At 44.3% G+C, this 21,087-nt stretch overlaps 1 protein-coding gene across 1 annotated transcript in view; it reads right to left on the bottom strand.

The window, feature by feature from the left end:
* The window catches only part of KDM4B (lysine (K)-specific demethylase 4B), a 96,984-nt gene that overhangs the window by 27,259 nt on the left and 48,638 nt on the right, over nucleotides 1-21,087 (bottom strand). Inside the window, exons 8-10 of the mRNA XM_014952881.1 lie at nucleotides 5,913-6,109; nucleotides 5,400-5,432; nucleotides 928-1,097 (exon numbers count right to left, since the gene is read on the bottom strand). Of these exons, the coding sequence (XP_014808367.1) occupies nucleotides 928-1,097; nucleotides 5,400-5,432; nucleotides 5,913-6,109 (400 nt within the window). The remainder of the gene's footprint in view (nucleotides 1-927; nucleotides 1,098-5,399; nucleotides 5,433-5,912; nucleotides 6,110-21,087) is intronic.

Below are 21,087 nucleotides of genomic sequence, written 5' to 3'. Positions count from 1 at the left end.
TTCCCCAGAGCTTTCCACAGATTTCCTTGAAGATCATTATCAAGGTTCTCTAAACAGTCGGCAGCCTCAGCTTTCTCCAAATGCTAAACAAATAATGGAAATGCACAATATATGAAAATGAATTCACTGGTGTTTATGAAATGCTGGAGAGTGCCTCAAAGAGAGAGTGCATCACAGAAACATCAGCTACTTAACCACGCACATTGGGGGGGGGAAGAAAAAAGCAGCTTACTCCCAGCAAGAATTGCAATCTTTCATACAGAGCCAAGGAAAAAAGAAGTATCACCAAAAAAAGCCTCCAGCAAGACAGCTGCGGTCAGGCCTTTGGGACTAACCACAGGCAGAAGAAACCATAAAGGACTGGGAGCTGTCATGGATTGGTATTAACTTCAGCCACGCAAAGAAAGCTGAAAAGCTTCCCTCCTAGAAAAGCAAACCTGGAACTTGCACTCCCACAGCAGCTGTGGATCCTACACAACCCCACGGCTGCCTCTATTCCCAGCCTCTGTAAGAAATGGGGAGGAAGGGAGGGAGGGAGAGAGGAAAGATTAATTGCACAAGGGAGTGCACAAATCATTCCTTTTCAGAGCGGGACACAAAATATATTTATTTGTTTCTCTATGAAATATTTAAAAATATTCCTCCCGTAATATATATTTTTACAAACCTGTAATAGTTTTGGCAGAAATTTCAAGCCCTGCCAAGAAAGCTATTTGGACTGAATCCTTAAAGAGAGGGGAAAATCAATTGCTGCTGTAAATGATGGTGTATTTCAGTGAGCACAGATTTAATATTGGGAAAGACTCCGCTGATATTTCAAGAGAAATAAACAACAGCAGACAAGTTATTTACAAATGTGTTTTAGAGAGATAGCTCGCCCCAGTTCTTCACTGAAGTGATGTGCCATCAGTGAAGCAGGGCCCTCACCTTCTCCCTCAATCCCTTTGCTTCTCTCCTCTTCCTCCAGATCTGCCCCTCTTTTCAGCTCCTCTTTTACTTTCACATCTTCTAAGGCAGTTTCGATAGCCATGACGTCCCCGAGAGACTTCTGATCCTCTGTTTTATGTCTTCTGGGCTGACTCCTTTTTCTGTGAGACCTAGAAGTACAGAAGTGTGATTTGACATAAAAGAGCAGCCTTCAATATAGAAAACGATCGCCGGCTTTAAAAAGCTGAACACAAAACAAAAGGATCTTCTTAGGAGAGCAAACACAAGGTAGCCAACAACAGCTACAGGGCAAACCGCGTATCTGAAAGGAAACAGATGAACCTGGCATGACACAACATTTAAGATTCATTCACAGAAGCCATTAATTGCCCCGAATTCTTGAAGAGCTTTTCCCCCACCATTACTAATGTAAGCTCACCAGTAATTTTAATTGTTTTTTAAATCTATTTCGCTTGCATTTCAAAATACAGATGAAAACTCGTTATAAATCTTCCTTTCATCCTCTCGCCTCCATTCTATCATTTCTTTTCATTCTGTACGTGCTTCCCTTTGGCAAAGGGCTGGAAGGCTGCAAAGCATCATCTTCCAGCTCTGAAATACTCCCCAGTGCTGCCAGTTTCTGAAAGCCCAGCAGAATGAACGCGTGGCGCATAATCAATAGGCAGTCTATGGCTTTTCAGCACTATAATTCATAGGGTCCAAGGCCTACGAAGAAGTCTAACCAAAACCAAAATGCATATTAATATGTTCAGACAACGCTGTTCTTTCTAAAGAGTCAACACCCCTAAGGCAAAGAGATTACAGGAGCCACGATGCAAAATAAAATGCAGATTCGGAGTCAGGGTAATGTCTTTTGGTTAGGAACTAAGCACCTACACAGCCACTCGCTCACCCCCCACATCTCACTGAGAACAGGGAGGGAAATGGGGAAGAAAAACCACCAGAAAGCTTTTAGGTCACGACAGAGACAGTTTAACAGGTGAAGGAAAGAAGAGAGATTAAAAAGAGAAAGAACCAAGCCTGGGAAATCCACTCACCGTCTCCCACGGGAGCCCAGGACCCAGCCAGTCTCCAAATAATGGCCACCTGGGAAGCCAAGCCCCTCTTCTTTCTCTTTACCCCAGTTTTTATTGCTCACTGTAACGTTTTATGGTACAGAACATCCCTTGGGCCACTTTTGGGTCAGTTGTCCATGGGGAAGAAAAACCGCCAGAAAGCTTTTAGGTTGGGACAGAGACAGTTTAACAGGTGAAGGAAAGAGGAGAGATTAAAAAGAGAAAGAACCAAGCCTGGGAAATCCACTCACCGTCTCCCACGGGAGCCCAGGGCCCAGCCAGTCTCCAAATAATGGCCACCTGGGAAGCCAAGCCCCTCTTCTTTCTCTTCACCCCAGTTTTTATTGCTCAGTGTAACGTTTTATGGTACAGAACATCCCTTGGGCCACTTTTGGGTCAGTTGTCCCAGCCAGTGTCCCCTCCCAGTCTCTCACCCACCACCAGGGAACTCACTGGGCAGACTGGGAAGAAGATCAAGCCTTGACACTGGGTGAGCATCACTCAGCAACAGCCAGAACCTCGGGGCCTTATCAGGACCTTTTATTTGTACCCACAGATCCTAAACACGGCCCCATGGGCTGCTACAAAGAAAGTTAACTCCATCCCAGCCAGACCCAGTACAAATTCTATTTTTTTTTTTTACAGGACCTATCAAATAGCTCCTTGAATGTTGGGTTTAAGTCTAACAAGCTCTCAGAAAACACTGACTCAGAGACCTGCAAGTTTTACACCATTTTTAGCACGCAGAGATCTTTTTTTTTTTGAAAACAGCGTTTTCCATATGGCCTCCCTGTTCCAGGCCTTTGCATCTACCATCACGTAACAAACTGTAAAACACAATCACACTGCACCCATCGGCCCAAACCACCAGAAAAGCTGAAATCCAGCTTCCCAGAAGAAGTTTCAGAGCCTCAGAAACTCAGCCGCTAATTAGATTTGGAGTCTAATGAAGTTAAGAGCCCTTAATCAGGTAACCAACAAAGAAGGATGGGGGGAAAAAAAAAAAAATCAACCTGAGATGAATGATTAATAGAAAAGAAAGTTGATCCATATGCAGAGTGATTTATAATTGCTAGACTCTAGCCATATGGTAGCCCTCCAAGCATCGATGTTAACTTTGCACCTGCAAGACATTCATTAGCAGGAACACAGAGCTCAACCCAGAAGGATCAACTTTTCTCTTCACCCATATCCAAAGTACACGCCACCTCCTCCGCGTGGGAAAAGCAAGGTGGGAGGAGAAGATAAACCTGTAAGACTTTTCCAGTGCAGCTGGAACTTTCCATAGGTGGTGAAAGCATCGGAGGAGAATCAAGTGTTACCAGCTATTTTTAGTAAAGTGTGTGTTTTATTCCTGTGGTGTAGAAATGTCAGGCAAAAATTAAATCACGGAGCTTTACTCACAGTAGATAAAAAAGATCTCTTTGCAGTGCTCTTCTCACTCTGAAGCTGTGGGGAAATGAAGAGAGGCAGAAAGCACATCATTTAAAGAAACTGTGCTTCCAGAACGACAAGCTGAAGGCTGTACATTTCCAGAGTGAAGATGTTCTGTATCTGACATAATTCGCCTACCAGAAATGGGCTTTTTGTGGACTACACTAAAACAGTCTCTTGCTGAAGCCATAAAGTAAACAAAGTTGAGTTTTTCAAGGTAACTAAGTATGAATGACCTCAGAAAAGAAATAACATATCTCCCTGCAGAGTTTAAAAGCTACATTTTCCAAGAGAGCTGGCAAAAAAGCGCAGTGTTTGTACTCTTTGAAGAACAGCCCACAAAGTGACTTAAATTAAGTAGACACAACTGTGAAGAGGTTTGGGCAGAGGTGAATCCCATTCTTCCACTGGAGTCCATCCTGCTGAGAAAAGTCAGTCTTCAAGTAAAATTACGTCTTTCCAAAACATAAGCACAGGAGAGAGACTACTGCTAAGCAGGATTCAACAGCTTCAAACCCTCTTTGGGATAATACCAAAATAATCTAAGAAACAAGGAATAGATAAGGGGGAAAAAAAAAGCATCTGGATCCTTTGCAATAGCTCAGGTTAAGAAAGAAGCTTCTCTGCTAAGCAGAGGAAAAATAATCCTCAGTGCTTATATAGTACCTTACACTGTGCAAATATTACATGTATCTAAGTAACCCTTAATAGCCATAGGCAGTAAAGAGATTCCCAGTTTCCAGATGTGGAAGGAAAAGATTCAGGGACTCCCTGGAGTTCCCAGTCATTGCCCATAGGGTGGGAATTGCACCTTCTGAGTCCGAGACTGCACTGCTTTTCCTGAAGCTGACTGTAGAAGGGTTAGTTGAAAGCATTTTAGAAACACACCCTCAGGAGTGGAAGATCAATTACCTGCCCCAATACCCATTTGTCACGGGTTTAGTGGGGAACACACTTTCCCATTTCAGCATTTGTAAAGTCAGAGACAAATCATTCCACGTGGAAAAGGCAAGACATGGGACCACCAGCCCAAGGCAACACTGGGTGACTGAAAACTCCTGGAAGACAATAAACACCAGTGCTGGAGAAAGACACTCTTACGAGTATGTCAGCTCTTTCTCTGCTACAATGCCTAAATAAATCAGCTATCATCAAATTATTAGGTCAACAGTTTTTAAACTGTTACTCAATTTCCCTATCAAAGATGGCTCCAGAAATTTGAAATCTATTTAAAGCTCTGTCCTGGATTTCAAAGAATTGCTATTGGAACTGAAATTACAAGCAGAATATTGCATCTGGATGAAGCGGCACAATTTCCAGAGACTTCCAACCCTCACACCAGAAATTCAACAAATACCAGGTGAGAGCAGGAGGAGGCAGGGCTGCGTGCTGCACTGCAAGTGCTTTGGGAAACAGGCAGAGCAGGAAGGAGAATGATGTAAAAAAGAAAGGTAAGGCAGCATATGGAAGGGCACACACTCTGCATATGCGTACGTTACAGCCCTTTGACAATTCAATTTCCTAGAATACAGAGCCTCTTTCTTCAGGTAAACTTGGTGAGGAAGGGAAGTTCTCCCATCAGCAGCCCATGTCTGAAACACTCTCCTTCCATTCCACTTTCTGAGAGCAGCGTTTTATTAACTACCTGCTTTGGTGACCAGTTGGCTTTATCCACAACCAGTTCATCATTACCCATTGCTACTAATTCAATAGATTAACAAAACCAGAACAGACGTGACCCAGCTGAGGTTTTCTAGTGATGCAAGAAGAGATCTCAGGAAACAACACAAAACCAAGATGAATTCTGCAAAACCTCAATGCCCGAGGGTTTTCCTTGCCCTTTTAAGGGAGCAGACATGAAAAAACCAAGCGAAAAAGGCACACACTTTCAGAGTTACTATTTTAAGAAACTCAACAGGAAAAAGAATGAAGTCATTTAAGTTGATGAGGGAAGTCACGTACCGGTGTTTGTTGTCCTCTTCCTCATCTCCTATCCTATAAAGCAAGATTCCAACAGTAAAAGGTTACATGCCAGATTTTTGATTCAAGCATGCTGTAACACACAAACCCCACAAACTTGTAGAAAATTAATACAGAGATCAAAGGAAGTACAGAAAGGCATGCATAAAATCCCTTTTGCAATTGATGGGGTGTTTTTTTTCCCTTCTGCTTTCTGATAAGTGAAGCTATAAATGTTTACTATAGATTTTTTGTCTTCCAGGATAAGAGATGAGACATGAGGGGGCACACAGTGTCCTACTTTCAGAAAATATGTGCTTCTGTAACATTTAAAGGCAGCAGAACAATAAGGGAACACATTACCCCAGAGAAATTACAAGAGGAATCGTAAAAAAAAAAAAAAAAAAGAAGAGTTTGAACTACCCGAAACTAAGAATTATAGTGTTTAAAATGTTAACAATTAAAATCAAACACAATGCTCAGACATAACGTTGGGTCGTTTTGCTTTCTCTTTACCTGCGAAGCAATTTAGCCTTCAACTCTGCCTTGGTCTCATTCCAGGCGTCGAGTTCAGGACTGGTCAGGGCAGTAGGTTTCATATGGTCCAGGACAGTATTGTCTTTTCCTTGTTTCCATAAATCGTAACGTTCTGGTTGCAGAACCCTCACAAAGACATCCATGGAAATCTTCACCATGTCCTTGCGGCAAGTACACTGCAGGAGAAGCAGACACCACATCAGACCACAGGAATGCCTTTACTTTTCATCAGCCAAATTTGCCTTTCTCCAGAGGCCAACCGACGCTCTACTGGTTTTGTCCGTAAGGCCTATGGTGGTTACTGGGGTAAAGGATTCACACCAGTGCATATGTGGGGATGGAAAGCATTGACTCCACTTGCTGTTGACAAAACCAGAGACAGCACAAGGTGCCACACTCTGAGAGAGCAGTTGAAGACTCTGTTCCCAAGAATCTCCTCCTCCCTCCAAGCCCACCCAGCTCTCTGACACCCAGCACACCCCCATCTCCTGTCTCACAGTCATTAGACAGTAATAACTTTGGCTGATGGAGGCCAGGTCCAAGTCTGATCTCAAACCTACGTTCCCTCCATCAGCCAGGCTCTCGTGGAGTTTCTCAGGCTAAAAAGAGATTATTAGTATCGCTTCATAACCGAAAAAAGGCCTTAAAGGAACAAAAGATTAACCTAGCAAATAAGGCAGTTAAACTTCAAAATTATACATCATGATGTTGCACGTAAATCCCTCAGAAGAGTGTAGAGAAATAAAAAAGGCTACAACAATAAGTACATTCTGCATCTAAACCACATATACCTGAGCCAAAGCAAACGTGCATTATTCATTTCAACTAACATATGCTCATTAAAATGAACCTCTGGAATTACATCCTTGTCATCATACGTGCCTACACAAAGACAAATTATGGGTGTTTTTACTTGGATATCCCTTTGCTCTGACAAAGCACAGAACTAACAGACCAAGTCCAGCAAGGGGATCCTCACCCAGATATTGGACAGAATGAAAATCCAGGTCTTTATCAAATTTAACCCAAAAGAAGGCAAGGGAATGAAAAGGATACTGTGATCGCTGAACATCTAGAACATCTCTCTGATGAGGAAAGGCTGAGGGACTTGGGGCTTTTCAGTCTGGAGAAGAGAAGGCTGAGGGGAGAGCTGATCAACACCGATAAATACTGAAAGGGTGGGTGTCAGGAGGATGGGGCCAGGCTTTTCTCAGTGGTGCCCAGGGACAGGACAAGAGGAAACGGGCACAAACGTGAACATGGGAAGTTCCATCTCAACATGAGAAGGAACTTCTTTCCTGTGAGGGTGGCAGAGCCCCGGAAGAGGCTGCCCAGGGAGGTGGTGGAGTCTCCTCTGGAGACATTCAAACCCTCCTGGACACGTTCCTGTGGGACCTGCTCTGGTGGACCTGCTCTGGCAGGGGGTTGGAGGAGATGATCTCCAGAGGTCCCTTCCAACCCCATAGCATTCTGGGATCACCAACCCCTGCCTGAGGCTGCAGGCACAGCTTTGCTGTTGTGTGTGGAAAGTTGAGCCCCTTTCAGCTCAGCTCTGAGGTGCAAAGCTTTGCTTGTATGGACTGGCACTAATTGCTTTTCAGCTTTGAGTGGAGGATGAGGTAATTAGTCACTTTGCAGGGCTTTTTTTGTTCACCTTCCCTCCACACCTTTTCAAAACTGTTCTATCCTTTCCTTTAGCATGAAATTAAACTTGTTTCTTCCCTTTCTTCTTCATTTTTCGCTGCTATTATTAAAAGATTTATGGCCCTAGTTAGGAAGCTGCTGAGAGAGAGTGGAGAGAGTCTTTCTGTGCTGTTCCTGGCCACCCCTCTTCCCTCCCAGCTCCTGATTTTCACTTTTTAGAGCGCGCTGGCTGCCTTCTGCTCTGCCTGGGAGAGCTGCAATAGCCTCAGTGTGCCGAGTGGGAAGGAGTATTTATGGACAGGTACTTTCAGGAAAACTCAATTCATTTAATACAAAATAGCACAGGACGGCAGGGCTGGAAATGCAATTTGGCCCCAGAGAGGCAGGAACACAGCTGGTCCCCGGGCTTCCCATTCCCAGCCAGGCAGGAGCTTCTCACCGGCACCTCCATCAAAACCAGCTCAAGGGATTTGTATTGAGCACATTTTCAATCACTTTTCCTACAGAAATTTTAAAAGCACCTGTGTGCTGCTACAAAGAGGAATACAGAAGAGCACCCCACAGCACACACCATCAATGAGCTATGGAGATTGATCTCCTCTGCCTTTACAAACTGGGAAAAATGGCTTAAAAGGGCATCAGTCCCTTCCTGATCCTACCCTGGACCCAACACGCTGCCCCACACAGATGTCGAGGCCTTCAAAGCAAGTAGAGTAAATCCCAAGTCAGATGGGTCTAAAGGTCTCCAGAACAGTCTCCAACCACCACCAGAGTCTCACAACAATGTAAAGTACACACAGATTATTCAGCGCTGGTGAGGCAACACCTTGAGTATCGTGTCTGGTTTTGGGCACCTCAATGCAAGAGGTGGGCAACAAGGATGGTGAAGGACCTGGAGAATAAATCTTATGAAGAGCGATTGAAGGAGCTGGGACTGTTTAGATGAGGAAGAGGAGGCCAAGGGGAGACCTCATCACTCTCTACAACTACTTGAAAGGACACTGTAGAGAGGCTGGTGCTGGTCTCTTCTCACAGGTAATTAGCAATAGAACAAGGGGGAATGGCTTTAAGCTGCAACAGGGTAGGGTTAGACTGGACATTAGGAAACAATTCTTCACAGAAAGAGTGGTCAGAAACAAGAATAGGCTACCCAGGGAGGTGGTTGAGTCACCATCCCTGAATGTGTTTGAGAGTCGTTTAGATGTGGTGTTGGGGGATATGGTGTAGGGGAGAACTTTGTAGAGTTGGGTTTATGGTTGGACTCGATGATCCCAAGGGTCTTTCCCAACACAAATGATTCTATGATTCTATCAGGAAACCACATCCCGAGCTCTCTGGATGCTGCTCAGAGGGATGCCACCAGGCTGCAATCTCCAGCGTACCACACCACCAGAAGCCAGCAGCAGCCAAGTTCCTTTCTTTACACAAATCTAACATGATGTATGTTTGTATTTCAATTTTAATTTAATTTTATTGCTTTCACATTAGTAAGCATGAATAATTTACAAAGCCTCTTTCCTTGGAGGCTTCTTCTGGACCATACAGTTATATTTCCTCAGCTGCTGCAGTTGTGTCACACTCGCATTCCCATCATGGCTGGGGTATTTTTCCATACCCTTCCCTCTGACACCTCTTAACGCAGCAGATGCTTCCATGAGGGGTGGGAGAGGGAGGAGAATACAGGCAGAGAAGGGCAAGAAATTTGCTCTGCAATCAATTACCTGCCCAATTCCATTAGAGCAGGACAAAAACAGCAAGCTTGTGTTTCCCTGTCAGTGATACCCATTTCCATGTACTGCCTCCCCTTCCAAATATGACCCAGAGTCCTATTTCTTTCAAAGTATTTAATTGTGGTCATAAACACACGTATTTCCTAGGAGATACTATTCCTACACCCCCACCTCTCTCTCCCCATCCCAATTTCTGCAGAAAATATCCTTCTGTATTCCGTTTTCCCCTCTCAAATTCCAACACTTCCATATACCATTATTATTAAACTTTATAGAAACACAAAAAATAAAATGAACATGTCTACGCTTAAGCACCCCCACTAAGGAGAGATATGAAACCTCGTTTTGTTTATGTGGGACAAAACTGAACCACGAAGCCCCGATCCAGGCACTCACAGGACTCCCACGTACCAACAGACTCAAGAAAGATTTAAGAGCAAAATGGCCACCCAAAGCACAGACCATGACTAAATGGTACCGCAAAGGATACGCCTCTCATGTCACAGTGACAGCTGAGAAATGTAAGGAACTCTGAGATCTAATCAAGTATCTTCATGTCCCTGCTCTGTCGTCACCCATTTGGCAGCCAGACCACGAGACCAAGCTGCCCGGGAAGAGCGATGGTGTCAGAGCAACAAAGAGCAGAATAAACCCCGGAATATTCATAACTGGGATCTCCACGGGTTGACTGCAAGTCCTTCAAATGGGGGTGGAAAAAAACCAAAACAAAAATCAAACCAATTTTAGAGTTCGCTCTTTGCCTTCAGATCTAGGTTTAGATTGAACATTAGGAAGGAATTCTTCACAGAGAGAGTGGTCGGGCATTGGAACAGGCTGCCCAGGGAGGGGGTGGAGTCCCCATCCCTGGCTGTGTTTAAGGGCCGTTTAGATGCAGTGCTGAGGGACATGGTGTAGGGGAGGACTTTGTAGAGTAGGGGAGATGGTTGGACTCGATGATCCCAAGGGTCTCTTCCAACCTCAATGATTCTATGATTCTATGATTCTATGATACAGAGGATCTGAGACCCAGAACAGCAACAAGCCAAGAGGAGCTTCCATATTCACCAAATCTGCAGGAACTTAATTGGTTCCATCTTCTGAGGGCTTTTCCTGGCCTTATCTCTCATTTTTCATAAGTTAATGACTCTGTTCGTCGTGTGGGATTAAGAACATGCGAACGCTTTTCAAACACACAAACCCACCATTCTTCCTCTAGTTATTATTTTATTATCTGCTACTCAAAGTTGGAGACTGCGGTAAAATATCTGACCACAGCAGGAGCCCTGTCCCATCCATCATAACTCCAAGACTGATAGTGGAAAATTTGTGGCTACTGAATGCATAACCGTTATCTTATTTGCAATTTTTTTTTTTAAATAAAAACACTAATAAGTCTATATAAAATAACAGCCAAGTAAAAAGACTGTCTCCTTGCAGTAATAAAATGAAATGATATATGGAAAAATGCAGCCTCATTCAACCTCAACCTTCAGCATCGTTTTTGTAAGGATATTTCCCTCACTTCCCAGCTATTAACACTAAACTGAACTCCATCTGTTCCATAACATAAAAAAAGTTAACGTAAAATAACCCTTCTCCTTATGTAGAAATAGTCACAAAAATGATATATGTCAATTGGCACCTCTGGTTCTCCTGGAAAAACCCCTCACGTTTAGATGAGATCCGGGCCCTCTGCGCCGTCGTGGAAGACTCTGCTGGGCTCCGCTGCGCCTCTACGGAAATTTAAATGTAAGAAACCCCAACACGCTCAAAGTTGAAGTTCTTGCAGCCATTATGCCATCATTAAATGCCAGACCAAAACCTTTTCTTAAAGTTTTTCTATCTGCTTTTTCATCACGACGAAGCCTAAAAGCAAGTTACTGGGAAAGAAAAATGGTGACACTCAAAAGGCAGCTGAGAAATTCTTGTATATTTTAGGAACAGGCAGCCAGCTCTCCTCAACTCCTCTCCATCAATTCCCTGGACAAGGTATAAAGTTTCAACTTCAGGGAGAAACACAAAATCCTCCCAGTATAATACTCTTAAATCCAATTTTTTACGGATTACAGATGTTTTACTCTAGATCTGGTTAATGCTCAGCCAGTACGACAGAACAAACCAGTCTGGGCTCCAGTTTGATTTTCGTTCCACTTGGCCCCTGGACATGTCCACACTGACAGCCAAGGTTTCAGACATCAACTGAAAGATCAGTGGCAGGAATTCCGCAAGTAAATGAAGAGTTAAACTTTGAGGAGAAGAAGAAGAAAAAAAGAAAATCTAAAATGGATAGTTTGTGTGTTTAATGGTTGGTAGTTGAAAGCTTGTGGGGAAGAAGATGAGTCTTGACCCCCTGTTTCTAGTGTAATTACCAGCATTGCCCTAAGTCTCAACAACAAACCAGTTCATTAGGAAACCCACTGGAAACCTTCTACAGAGTTTCATAAACAAAACAATTAGGCAGAGCTTTCCGAGGCCTCCCCCGGTCCCTGGCTGCAGGGCACGCTCTCTCCACGCTCCTGAACTCGCTTCGTAACCTTCCGTGTGGGTTTCTGTGGGTAGAAGAGTTGGGAACTCAGCTTTACCCCACTCTTCTCCATTCGTAACAAGGATTCTGGTTCAAGATGTAATATAAAATGCTATGTGACGTGCTTCAATTTAGGCAAATAAAATAATAACCCATCCCAACTGGCATCAGGCTTCTGCTGATGTGTCACATGGAGATTATTTCTTCTTTGTTTTTTCTTTTAGCAAAGCTATTTCGCAACCTCTGCCAGAATTCTGTTTTATCTTTGACTATTCTGTGGACTGCAGCTGTAAGGACACCGACGACTCCTGAATCTCTCTCAAATAACCCCAATCCTCATTGCTGCAACACAAACACCAGCACAGCGAGGGGCGGGGGGAGGATTGTCTCGGTGGGGGCCCAAGTTTCGTGTCTCAGATAAGGCTGGAAGAGCACAGAAGGGAATTCAGTGCCCTCAGCAGCACCCCAAGAAGGAGATTCAATGAAGAACCAGTCCTGTTTTGACAGACTCATTCCAGCACAAGGGATAAACAAAATAAGACTGTTATCCAGTGGCTACGATGGGGTGAACATCACTCTGAGGTTATCTCAGCATCGGTCTCTTCTCCCAAGTCACAGGCGATAAGACAAGAGGAAATGGCCTCAAGTTGCACCAGGGGAGGTTCAGATTGGATATTAGGAAAAATGTTGACACTGAAAGGGTTATTAAGCCTTGGAATGGGCTGCCCAGGGAAGGGGTTGAGGCACCATCCCTGGAGGGATTTAAAAGATGGGTTGACATAGTGCTTAGAGACATGGGTTAGTGATGGGTTTTATCAGAGTTAGGTTGAAGATTGGACTTAAAAGGTCACTTCCAATCTGGACAATTCTATGGTTCAAGGTATTACTTCTGCACTGTAAGACTTGGTCCACCAGCGAGCACTCTGGGTGGCAGAGAGCATGTTGTGTCAGCAGGTGACACATGAAGCAAGCTGTGAGCATGGACCGAGGTGGCTTGGGGAAGATCTACAGCTCCAAAGTGCCAGCCGCACGAGACAACTCCAGCTAAGCGACTAAAGTTATCCTTTTATCCCCCTGTTTGATCATCTGCTTTATTCATTTCTTTTAAAAAGCAAGGCGAATGCTGTGCTGGGTTACACACCTGGAAACCAACAGAGGAAGTTGTAAAATCCACCATCCCGTGTAGGACCAAGATCCACAGGCGGTTTGTAGAAACATGAATAATTACATTTGGTGGAACATGAAGTGTCAGTATCTAAAGTGACACGCCAAGATTTGCTTTCAACACACTATAAATTCTTTCCCCTGATAATAACGAGAATTCTTCAGTAACATTTTTCAAAAAGGATATGAAGCTGAAATATACTTTTTGAACCTCCAAACGCTACAACTTGGAACGAAGGGAGGGCTGGTGTATAAATAAAAGAGACGACATTGTATAGCAACCTGAAAGGAAATAGCGATAGAGACCCCTCTGCAAATGGGACACCAAATGAAATGCTTCTGTCTCTTCCCTGGAATGATTGAGACCCACCTGCAGGTATTTGGGAGGCAGCCAGAGAGCAGGGTGATTACAGAGCAGGAGCAGGGTCTGAATCCTGATGGCTGAGACTGGGAAGCCCCCAGCTCTGAGCCACCCCAGGAAAACCCTGAGACTGCTCATGCCACCAGGGAAGCCAGCTGGAGGAAAATTAGAAGTGTGACTATCAGGAAAGACAAATAATGAAGCAAAATGGAGTTGAAAAAAAATTAAAGAGGCTGTTGATAAGCAATCTACTCTCAATGCACAGTAATAAATAGCGGGCTTTATTTTTCAAGTGTTCTTCCTGCACAAAGCAAAGAGGTAGAAGGGTAAAAAACGCTGCCTACACTAAAGGAATCTCTGTGGAGGACATCAAAAAGGAAAGTACCTGATGAGAAAGCCTAATGTCAATTCACAGCTACTTTACGCTTTTACACCGCCTTTCAGAGCTCACCATTTCTGCAATTCTGGCACAGAATGCACTATTTAGTTATTTATTCTTAGGTGGAACATAAGACTGCTCTTCTTTTTGCAGTGTCTATGCCCCCATGTGTCACCCCTGAAGCAATCCCCATGGAGCAGCACCAGCTGGACAGGAAAGCACAATGCTAAGGCAGCTTTGAAGAGGGATTTTTGATGGCCTTGCCACACTGGCGTCCCAAAGCATGATGACCCTTAAGCCTGGGCTCTGACACATGAATGATTGGGGCCGGGAGACTTTATCAGGGACTCCTGGGTGACAGAGCAGCTGAACGGATAAGCTGCAGGGAGCACATTCTTCACATGGCTATTTACTGCGGCCACAAAGCACAGCACAACCTCCCCGCCATAAATCACGGGGTTAGCGAGGCAGGGAGAGAGCGGGGGACTCTGTCAGCCCGGCAGCATCGGGACTCACAGAATCCCAGAATCTTCTAGGTTGGAAGATCATCTTGTCCAACCCTCAACCTCACTGACAAAAACAGACACCCACACAACAAACAAGGAGCATCATCACTAACCCATACCTCCCAGCACTACATCAACCCGTCTTTTGAACACCTCCAGGGATGGGGCCTCAACCACCTCCCTGGGCAGCCCATTCCAATGCCTGAGAACCCTTTCAGGGAAAAAATTTTTCCTAATATCCAGCCTGAACCTCCCCTGGCGCAACTTGAGGCCATTTCCTCTCGTCCTGTCGCCTGTGACTTGAGAAAAGAGACCGCCCCCCACCTCTCTACACCCTCCTTTCAGGGAGTTGGAGAGAGCAATAAGGTCTCCCCTCAGCCTCTTCTTCTCCAGGCTGAATAACCCCAGTTCCCTCAGCCTCTCCTCATAAGACTTCCTCTCCAGACCCCTCACCATCTTTGTTGCCCTTCTCTGGATCCGCTCCAGCACCTCAATGTCTTTTTTATGGTAGGGGGCCCAAAACTGGACACAGTACTCGAGGTGAGGCCTCACCAGTGCCCAGTACAGGGGCACAATCACCTCTCGGGCCCTACTCGCCACGCTGTTCCTGATACAGGCCAGCACGGGCTGAGGGCAGTTTTCCATCCCAGGTTCCACCCCAGGCTCTTGGGAGACTCACCCTGAGCTGGCGAAGTCATTACTAAGCAGCATTCAAAGTCACAAACAGCATGCTCTACACCATGCAGTAATTAACCTCAAGTAAATTAGTAGCATAAAGTAGCCTCAGTAGCATAAAGAGGCCTAGTCTGTTTAAAAAAAAAAAAAAAAAATCTGTTTAAAAACCAACTGATCCTTCCCAGATCATTGCTCCAAGTGTTAGGCCAAAGACTGAGCAGAGAGGGAGGCTGAGCTGCCTGAAGTCATCTGCCCCCAGCTAGAAATGTCCCATTTGCTGTGAATCAGGTCCTGAACAGTTCATCATTACATTGTGAATTTAAAAACAGACTCTCGGATGCCTCTTCTCAAGGACAGGACATCCAGAAAGGACACACCAGATCACAGAATCACAGAAGGGTTCAGGATGTAAAAAAAAAAAAAAAAAATCTGTTTAAAAACCAACTGATCCTTCCCAGATCATTGCTCCAAGTGTTAGGCCAAAGACTGAGCAGAGAGGGAGGCTGAGCTGCCTGAAGTCATCTGCCCCCAGCTAGAAATGTCCCATTTGCTGTGAATCAGGTCCTGAACAGTTCATCATTACATTGTGAATTTAAAAACAGACTCTCGGATGCCTCTTCTCAAGGACAGGACATCCAGAAAGGACACACCAGATCACAGAATCACAGAAGGGTTCAGGATGGAAGGGACCTTAAAGCCCCCCGCCCAGTGCCACCCCCTGCCCTGGGCAGGGACACCTCCCACCACACCAGGTTGCTCCAAGCCCCCTCCAACCTGGCCTTGAACCCCTCCAGGGATGGGGCAGCCACAGCTTCTCTGGGCAACCTGGGCCAGGCTCTCACCACCCTCACAGCAAAGAACTTCTTCCCCACATCTCATCTCCATCTCCCCTCTTTCAGGGTCAAACCCTTCCCCCTCCTCCTATGGCTCCTCTCCCTCATCCAGAGTCCCTCCCCATCTCTCCTGGAGCCCCTTGAGGGACTGGAAGGGGCTCTAAGGTCTCCCTGGAGCCTTCTCTTCTCCAGGCTGAACCCCCCCAACTCTCTCAGCCTCCCAGCATCTCCATGGCCTCCTCTGGCCTCACTCCCACCACATTCCCACTGAGCGCCCATCCATCCACACAGATGTTCAGTCTTTGTGTCCAGCTCCAGCCAGGAATCCTGAGGAATCCCTGAAATCCTGGAAACCCCCAGGGTATATTTTTCCTGTTGACAGAAGTGTAATTGTTCTTTCTTCATTAACAAAAATGATGACAAGCAACCTCTCAATCCCTACTTCTGAAGGGAATTTCGGAACAAGGCTGATAAAAGGAAGCTCCAAGACAGTTCCAGAAAAATAACTGTCTCCTTTCCATCTGAGCATGAAAAACACTGTAAAAACTCCTCTTTACTGCACAGAATGTTGAGAGTAAGGCATTAGGGATGTTTACAAATAATAGAAGAAAATAAGCACCAAAAAAAGGTGGAAGATTTTGTACAAGAGCAATTTTGAATCTGACAAAAATAAACTAGGGAAATGCTATCCCACAATAGACTTTTTTTTATGTATTCTAAGCTTAAAAGGTCTTATTAGAGTCAGTTAAGGCCCACATGCAAAGTAATGCAAAAATACAATTCTGATTTCCCTTATTTCAAAGGCCAATTTTACAATATTACCAAATGGTTTCTGCAAAAAACCTCATGAATTTTATTTTCTTGGAAAATAAGGCCATCTTTTAAGAGAAAACCTACTAACATCTGCACAGTAAGAAGTAAGCTTCAATTTTACAAGGCAAATTATATGCTAGGCAACTTTAAATCACAAATACTCCAAATGTAAAGTTGAGATCTGTTATTCCAATATTATAACAAAAAAAACCCAACCCACATGTGAGGAGAGGGTTCAGAAGCAAAAAGGTGTGTAAAGGACTGAGATCCAAAAGGCATCTTTCTGGAAAATGGCTTTATATATCAGTAAAATCTCAAACTGAAGAGTCTTACTGGTCTTCCCCTTCTCCCAGTGCAATGACTGTGCAGCAGAGTGGGATGGAGCTGGGACAGAGCGGGGTCTGTGCAGGAGGAGAGGAAGGCTACGTATTTCAGAACAACAACAACAAAAAAGTAGGCTTTTGGGAAGGAAGGGCAACTCGACCCCATTTTATATTGAGATAGATAATTCCAGCACTATCTCTGGAGTAAACAGGAGATAAAATGAAGGTATGAAAGTGTCAAGCGATAGTACCCCAGACATTATCATCCAGGAGTGTCTGCTATTTAATATAAAGGAAAGTGCAAGAAATTGTTCCCCTCCCATTCACTTATTGCCAGTCCAGTTTGCTAAAGAAATAGAAAAGCCAACCTCTCAGGTACCCTTGAATTTCTTATAAAATTGTACACTCTGAAAGTGTCTTTTTGAATACCAGGAGACTTACTTAGAGGGCACCTCGACTTCAGGAAGGACCCTTTACTAAAACACTTGGGTTTGAAGGGGTTGTTTGGTCAAATACACAGCTAGTAAGACCCTCCGTCTGTTGGTTGCAGCCAAGAGTTTCCAGAAACAAAGCAAATCAAAACAGTAAAGCAGAAAAAAACCGCAGGCTCGTGTGGCAAAACAAAAAGGAGAAAAAAAAACCAAACTGATGCTAAGGAATGAAAATTATCATTCAGAGCCTTTCATTTTCCAAGCTTTCAACAACTAAACAGGACAAAACCCAACCAGGACAAAGAGTTAATGGAAGACAAATGACTGAAGAACTCCAACTATGGAGTACAATGGAAAGTATTTTTCCATAATTTTTTAGGCTCTGCCTATGCAGGTAAACATTAACTACAGTATATAGAAATAAAACCACCCTTACTGAAATGTATTATTTAACCAGTGATGTTCAGGTCTAAAGCAGAGTATTTGGGTTACAGCTGACTCCTGAAATATTGTGCCAGGATCTCCAAAGCTATAAAAAAACCCCTTTTAACTCATTCCTAAATCTCTTCCTTCACACAGTGCGACAGGCTGAGCCTCCTGTTAGTCAAATAGGACTGCATCTTAAAGAAGAAAAAAAAAAAAGCATTCCCTGCCAGAGTTTGATCTCTCCAAAGAATGCTGAAAGTAATTCCCATCAGGGATTTGGAAAGACCCAGTGACAACACACCAGGATCATCTACAGGAGCCCCATGATGAACTGAAGGTCTCTCTCCCACCCACAGACAAGGGGGACAGACCTGCTGTTCCTGCACAGCTTTTCTCACTCATGAGGAGGAAGGTAAACTGCAGTTGGCCTCAAAGTCACCTTGAGTGGAATGAAGTCAGCTGCAACACAAGGTTCCTCCAGGACAGATGGAGACATTTACATTGACAATAAATGGGATAACAGTTAAAGAGCTGTTAATTCTTACACTTCTGGGCACAATGTCCAGCTGTAGGCAAGACATCTATTTCCCAGTGGTACACCACCATATAATTAAAGATGTGAAGTAAAGGAGAATGTTATACCCTTCCTCTGAATCTGAGGAGATTGGCATTTGCAAAGAACAGAGAGCAATCAGTCCTGAGGATTTATACACATCACGAGAGATGACATGAATTTTGTCTGTCACAGACCAGCACTCTGCACTGAGGCTAGAGAAGCAATTATTAGAAGGATCAGCAAATCACACTTAGAGGGTGAGAACCTGCTGTAACTAAAAAGCTGGAACGAGACAGGGCAAACCTAAAGAGAGAAACCAAAGAATTCAGCTGAACGTTTGTGGTAACCCATGTGCCAAAAGCCACCAGCCCTCACACTGCCCACCCGAGTCTGTCTGTACAGACACTGGGGACAGCTGATACTGCTGAAGACACAAATTTATCTCTGTGTGTTGGCCCTCTGTTTAGTTAATAAAGATGTTCTGGTCAACATGTTCTTAAAATAAGAGGCTACTTGTCAGCAACGGTTACAACTTCCAGCTAAAGACGTGAAACCCAGCATCACACCTGAGGCACCGTCAGCAACGGTTACAACTTCCAGCTAAAGATGTGAAACCCAGCATCACACCCCAGGCACCACTATACACATATATATACACACATATACCCTTCCAGTTGCTTCACACTGATTGACAACTTCTATGCAGTTTGGAGACAGGCTACAAAACCTCTCTCTAGGTTCTCAAAAAGCTGGTTTATTCACTTGGGTATCCACCAAACCAATTTCCACCTGAATTTTTAAGCCCTTGTTAATGCTGGTTACAAGTTTACACAGATACAAGAGTATTTACCCACTATTAGTTTCCTCCAAAACTCCATTGCTTTTCCTTATTCTACAATTAGAGCAGAACCAGTGTCTAAGAAGTCGATCTTCAAGCTTCAGCCTGGTTATGATGTGTTTTTTACAGCCCCAGCAGGTTCTGCTGTGGTTAGTGGAACATCTCATCCATCTGGCAGGCAATTAACACGGCTCCAGCTCCCTTTCTCCAAGGTGAGCCATTACCTTCCCACACCAGCTCCCTCTTACCTTACACCACTGACATACATCGCTCTCAGTGAAGCTGAAGCCAAGTTTCAGCCCCAGGATAATGTCCAGGAGAACATTATAACTGGCTGATTTGAACCTTACCTTGTCACCAGTCTCCTGGGAACTGGTGGGCCAAGCCACGCTGCCAGTCCCAGGAAAGGAGGAGAATTCCCCCCCAGCCACCCGGCTCCGGCGCAGTGAGAGTGTGAACCCACAGTGTGCCCCCAGCACAGAGCTTCCCAGAACTTCATAAACAAGTATGTGACAAGAAAAAAAAAACAAAACAAACCTGCTTGATGTGGGCAAGGATAATCTAATTGTGCCTGAGAGCACAGAAATCAATATAGCTATTTTTAAAATTCACTAAACCCGCAGTAGTTAACCAAAAAAAATCACACACTCCAGAATGTCTCTCTCCACAAATTCTCTCTCCACAAACGCGCGGACGGCTGGAGTGTACACACTCAGCTGCTATTTCATTAAGTCCCTGTTTAACTTAAAATGAGATTTAAACAAACCTTTTGCCCTTCCAGTGTAACAGCATTCACACCTCATCTGGAACCTCATAGTAAGGTACCAAAGGGTTAATTAACACGTATGCAGTGTGTGGTTTAGGCGATATTAAATGGAAATCTCTGAACAGACAAGTGTCACCGAGTGCAATGGAAATAAATTGGGCGTCTCCTTCCACACTTCAACTTTCTCTCCCCAGCTCTGCTCACAGCTCTCTGTGCTGCTTGTTCAGTAATTTCACGCTACGCTGCTTAACAATGTAAGCACAGAGGCTCAATCTAAACCCGCACTTCCCAAATGTCACTTGTTTGTGAACACATGGCTGAACCCAAAATTGCTTTTAATATTAGAGCGGTGCCTGCTGGCACCGCTGTAGTTAAGGGTCTGTCAGAATTTCCATGATAAACCCCATTTTCTGGGGTGTAATACCATGACCATTCGCTACAGATAAACCTGCTGTACAAGGTCACAGCAGACAAACACGATTTTTAAAATTTTCAACCCAAGCTTGCTTGGTTATTTTTGCGTTTAAGACACTAAACTGTGATTCGCGGCCTCTTACGGTTCTAGGTTTTTCTTATCATCCCTTTAACTCCAGAACAAATTCAAATGCCACAGGGTCTGGTCTAAGGATGGGACACAACAAGGGAAACACCAAGGGAAGGTTCACTGCTCAAATACTGGTCGGGGACAGAGAGGACAAACACGTAACTTTTCAGCATGAGGATTTTTCTGTTGTGAGAGTAATTTCAGTGGCCATTACTAGCAATTTAGAGGTGTTAGCCCACTGGCACAGTGAGTTCGTGTATTTGATACTTCATGGCATACTTCATTTCTATATTTCATGGCCCAGCCATTAGCATGTCCATCAGAAGATCTTTTTACACCACTGGAGTTTCAGAAATGTAAGAAAAAAATCTATTCCTTTGTTTTGGAAAAGGAGAGAGCTCAAAAGGCCAAATATGTTGGCTAACAGTAGAGTCCTTTAAACTCTGGGCTGAATATTACTGAAAAAAATCAACAAGACAGACACTTCACCTTTCAGAACCCGATGGGCTGAGCTTGTTTTCCATGGGATGAGCTTCTCAGACGCCAATTATTGTGCCATCAGACAGTCAAAGCCTGCCTGCCTGCATGGCTGAGGGGGATAGAGAATACCAAAGAGGGGAAAAAAGCAGGAAAAAAGGTCC

Source organism: Calidris pugnax, unplaced genomic scaffold (genome assembly GCF_001431845.1).
Source record: "Calidris pugnax isolate Ruff unplaced genomic scaffold, ASM143184v1 scaffold199, whole genome shotgun sequence".
NCBI classification, from domain to species: Eukaryota; Metazoa; Chordata; class Aves; order Charadriiformes; family Scolopacidae; genus Calidris; species Calidris pugnax.
The sequence above is the reverse complement of the archived record's forward strand: the minus strand, read 5'-3'. Positions and strand labels throughout refer to the sequence as shown.